At 61.5% G+C, this 4601-nt stretch overlaps 1 protein-coding gene across 1 annotated transcript in view; it reads right to left on the bottom strand.

The window, feature by feature from the left end:
* HCN2 (hyperpolarization activated cyclic nucleotide gated potassium channel 2) overlaps positions 1-4441 on the bottom strand; it is a 43220-nt gene extending 38779 nt beyond the window's left edge. Inside the window, exon 1 of the mRNA XM_011993052.1 lies at positions 4396-4441. Within this exon, the coding sequence (XP_011848442.1) occupies positions 4396-4441 (46 nt within the window). The remainder of the gene's footprint in view (positions 1-4395) is intronic.
* Positions 4442-4601: the final 160 nt, after the last annotated feature.

Genomic DNA, 4601 nt, shown 5'->3' with positions numbered 1-4601 from the left:
GAGCCAGAGAAACCCTCGCCTCGCCCCACCCCGCCCCCGGAGCCATCCCCCCCTCACCGGGATAATGGGGGGTTTATTCCCAGGCCCTAATGCATGGTTTCATCACCGTGGATTTGCAGAGCTGCACCCCCAGGCTGATCTCCCACTGACCCGCTCAGCCATCTGGGGTGGGGCCCGGGGGCCGCCTGTCCTGGTGGGTCTTGGAGCAGCCCCTCCCCGGACTGTCCTCTTGGAGACATAACAGAACCTGGCTTTGGGGAGCATCTCGTCTGTCTCCCCTCACACGGGGCCTCCCCAGCTGAAGCTGACTCAGGAACATGGACCAGAAAATCAGCAGCAGGAGACTGCAGGCCGGCCACGGGGCACTTAGCCCTGCAGCTGGACCGAGGGCAGTCAGGAAGCCACCAGCCTCTCTCCACCCGACACCTGCCCTGTGCCCCCCAGAGCTCCCAGGGCACAAACCTCGGATCTGCCCCCGTCTCCACCCTGCCAGGCCTGCCCAGCCCCTGGGTGACACTGGGGGTGGGGAGTGGATGACAGCAAGCCTCAGACAGACCGCCCCTCCCTGGGCCTCCGTGTCCCCACCCGCCCCAGCCCCCCTTCTGCAGAGACGCCCACCAGCCCCAGCCCCCCTCCTGCCGAGACGCCCACCAGCCCCAGCCCCAGCCCCCCTCCTGCTGAGACACCCTCCTTTGCACGACTCAGGCTTTCCCAAGTGGACCTGTGTGGCCTTTAGAATCAGCGGTGGTTGGGGTGAAGGGAGTAGGAATGAACTATACTTATTTTTAAACTAATTTTGCTCCGGGAGAAGCAGAAGGACCCTGCCGCAGCTCTGGGGGTTCCACGAGGCCAAACCCCTTCCTTCCTTGGTTTTCACGCCTCTTCCAATTCAGGCACGAACCGTAATCACCTACAAAGACGGCAACTTGAACCTCCGGAACTCAAAACCTTGAACTTGGGTCCTTGAACCTGCTTTTCCACCAGCACCCCAGGGAAGCGTGCGGCACGCCTCTGCGGACTTCCAGACATCAGGCCTGGGTCTAGATACCTCCACAGCCCCAGAGGCCTCATGAATGAACCAACTGTACTTTTTTTTTTCTTTTTGAGACCAAGTCCCACTCTGTCATCCGGGCTGGAGTGTCATGGCATGATCTCGGCTCACTGCAACCTCCGCCTCCTGGGTACAAGCGATTCTCCTGCCTCAGCTTCCCTGTTAGCTGGGATTACAGGCACCCATCACCATGCCCACCATGCCCGGCTAATTTTTGTATTTTTAGTAGAGACGGGGTTTCACCACGTTGGCCAGGCTGGTCTCAAACTCTTTACCTCAGGTGATCTGCCCAAAGTGCTGGGGTCACAGGCGTGAGACACCCAGCCCTGGCACCAACTGCACTTCCAAAGGGGCCAATTGCCCAGCCTGAGAGCTGAAATCCAGACCCACGTCTGCCCAGGACCCGTGCTCTGCCCCTCAGCAAATTCAGCAAATATGTGGCGCCTGCTGTATACGGGAGCTGGGACGAGAGGCGTGTAAGAGGCCACTTCCAAGCACAGAAGCAAGGCAGACTTGGGCGTGATGGAGACAGCCCTCTCTCTCATACCACCCCTACCTTGCATTTGGGGGAACTGAGGCAGAGGGGCCCAGTGAGGAGCCAAGACACCCAGCCAGGTACAGGAGGCCTTGGGCCTGAAGCCAGCTGGGGCCTGATTCCTGAGTCAGTTGCAAACGTAGAGGCCCCTTCGCTTGCTGTAAGCTGCCCCAAAACACCCTACACAGCAGGGTCCGGCCCCCAGACGCTCCACGATGCTACCTCCTGGCCCGGCTCCATGCCCAGCTCCGCTCCTGGCTCTTCCCTAGGCTGGGCCACCTTTCTGCACACATACCCATCACCCCCCCGGCCACCTCAAATGCCTCCTCCCGTCCAGGGCTCCCCTGCATCCTCCACGCCTCCTCAGCCCAGCCGAGTGGGGGCGGTTCCGGTTCACCAAACACTAATGATCCCCTTCCTGGTGCCAGGCGGCTCGGGCCAATTTCCCGGGATGGGATCCACTGGCAAGAGACAAGAGGAGTTCAAGGAAGGGAGACGCTGCTGGCCTCTGTGCGGGGACCTGGGGGCTGGGGCAGGAGCTGCCCTCTCCTTCTTCCTCTTAAATCTCGCTGCAGATGCCGCTCCAGCGGGAACAGTTACTACACCCCCAGGTTGTGAGGAGAAAGGGCAAATGTGAAAACGCAGACACAGAAAGGCCCCTCCCAGCACTGCATACATGGCTTCAAAAAGTTAATATTCACAGGCCGGGCACGGTGGCTCACACCTGTAATTCCAGCACTTTGGAAGGCCAAGGCAGGAGGATCACCTGAGGTCAGGAGTTTGAGACCATCCTGGCCAACATGGTGAAACCCCGTCTCTACTAAAAAAACAAAAATTAGCTGGGCGTGGTGGCGGGCGCCTGTAATCCCAGCTACAGGGGAGGCTAAGGTGGGAGAATCCCTTGAACCCGGGAGGCAGAGGTTGCGGTGAGCCAAGATCACACCACTGCACTCCAGCCTGGGCGATAGAGCCAGACTCCGTCTCAAAAAAAAAAAAAAATTAAAAATGAATATTCACACAGATATCACCCACCACCCACCCCTAGGCGCCCCCAGAATGCCTTCTTCCTCCCCTCGGTCTGCATGGGACCTAGGCAGAGGCTGGCCGCCTGCCGGTCAGGAGTGTGGACACCTGGGCTGTGCTGTGCAGACAGAATCCCACATCCGGCCCTCAGGAGCTGTGTGTCTCTGACCAAATGACTTATGTGGGCCTCTCTTTCCTCCTGGGTAAAACAGGTTAGCAACAGCACCCTCCTCACCCTTACAATAATTAATATTATTAAATTCATCCTCAGAGGTGCTTCCAACAGCCCCCGGCCCAGCGGGCGCTTAGGGAGCTTTTGAGATATTTCTGGGGGTCTTTTTCCACACTGATTCAGGACACTCGAAAGGGGGCACAGGTCCCAAGCCTGGGGAGGGTCATAGTGGCCACGTGCACCCAGCTTGGCAACATCGAAATCCTTTTTTAAAATCTGACTGCCGTAACTCCCCTAGTCCTGAAGACAGGCCCCGCTAACCCCATTCCCTGCCTGCTCAGTTCCACTTCAACACTTGTCTGCCTGGGTGACGCCGCACTTGGCCCACACAGGGGGCCTCTGAGCCCTCAATACCTCATAGCACAGAGCGGGGCCACAGCCTGCCCAGGCCTCCAGGCGACGCGTGCAAGGTGGGTGGAAGGATGAGGGGGCTTCACTCCTCCTACCGGCCTTCCCCCCAAGCCCTGGGATCAGCCATCAGCCCACCTGCCCCCCAGGGAACCGACTGCCCCTCTGCAGCCAGGGGGTCACTGGAACTGCCCAGGGGAGGGAGTGGCTAACGTGGGCCTCCACCTGCCAGCCCTTGCACTGTGGTGCACCCATTGCTGTCGGCGGTCATGCTGGAGGGGACGAAGAAGGGGAGTGGGCGCTCTCTGCAGCTCCCTCCCCACCACGTCCCTCTCTGGCCAGGCGGTGCCACTGCCCGACTGGAAGTGGGGCCAGGCCGACCAGCAGCCCTGGAAGTCCAGTCCTTCCTGCTCACTGTCCGCATTTCACAGGCCAGAGCCCAGACGCTGACCAAGCTCTCCCAGTGGGGCACGGAGGCAGGGTGGGAGGGGCCGGACACAGCCCTTCTGGGGGTTTTGGGGCTCCTCCCACCCCTGGCCTGTCTCGAAATCCAGGCTTCTGGTCAAAGCTGTGTTTTCCTCTCAGGAAGACCTGGGGTGGGAGGAGGATTCCAGGGCCTTCCTCCAGGCTGTCCAGGACGTGTGTGCCCCAGGCCTCAGTTTCTCCAGCCAATCACTAGGGGTGCAGAGAAGTCAAGGGAAGAGAGATCCCCACAGCGTCCCTGCCCAGTTCTGGGGGTCCAGGGTCCATGGGGGCCGTTCAGGGGTGCCCAGGCCTGGAGGAGGAGAGACAGGCGGGAAAATCGCAGCCTTCCCAGGCCCGGCGCGCTGTCCGTGGTGCTGAAACCGCGCCCGCCCGGCGGGCCCCATCTACACCCTCCACAACCCACCTCACACCCCACTCGTGGACAAACACACACGCAGCCGTCCACGGTCGCGCGTGTGAGACCTGCCTACGGCTCACACTACTGCCCACCGGTGCACACCGGCCCCGTGCGCACAACGCACGCCCGCCACCTGGTCCCAACACGTACGAACCACACGTCCCACCACGATAAACCCACCCGGGGCGCACACGCCCGCGACCACCACGCAGACACACCCCTGGAGACACACCTCCCGGGCCACAGGCTTGCGCCCCGGGAACCCCGCCGCCGTCACGCGCCCCTGTTCACACACAGCCCACGGGGACACGCGCCGGTCTCACTCTCCAGCCACAGCACGCACAGCCCGGGAACCAGGAACGCAAACATCGGCGGCGGTGGTCTCGCGCCGGCCCTGCTCGGAGCCTTCCACGCATTAGCCGGCTGATCCACAGCGGTATCTACACACCCACCGCCACATGCGCGCACCGCCCGCGGCTCGGGTGGAGCGGCTCCTGGAGACACAGCTTGGGGACCCGCACGCTTTCCA

Source organism: Mandrillus leucophaeus, unplaced genomic scaffold, assembly GCF_000951045.1.
Source record: "Mandrillus leucophaeus isolate KB7577 unplaced genomic scaffold, Mleu.le_1.0 Scaffold423, whole genome shotgun sequence".
Classification (NCBI taxonomy): Eukaryota; Metazoa; Chordata; class Mammalia; order Primates; family Cercopithecidae; genus Mandrillus; species Mandrillus leucophaeus.
This window is presented reverse-complemented; position numbering and strand designations above follow the sequence as displayed.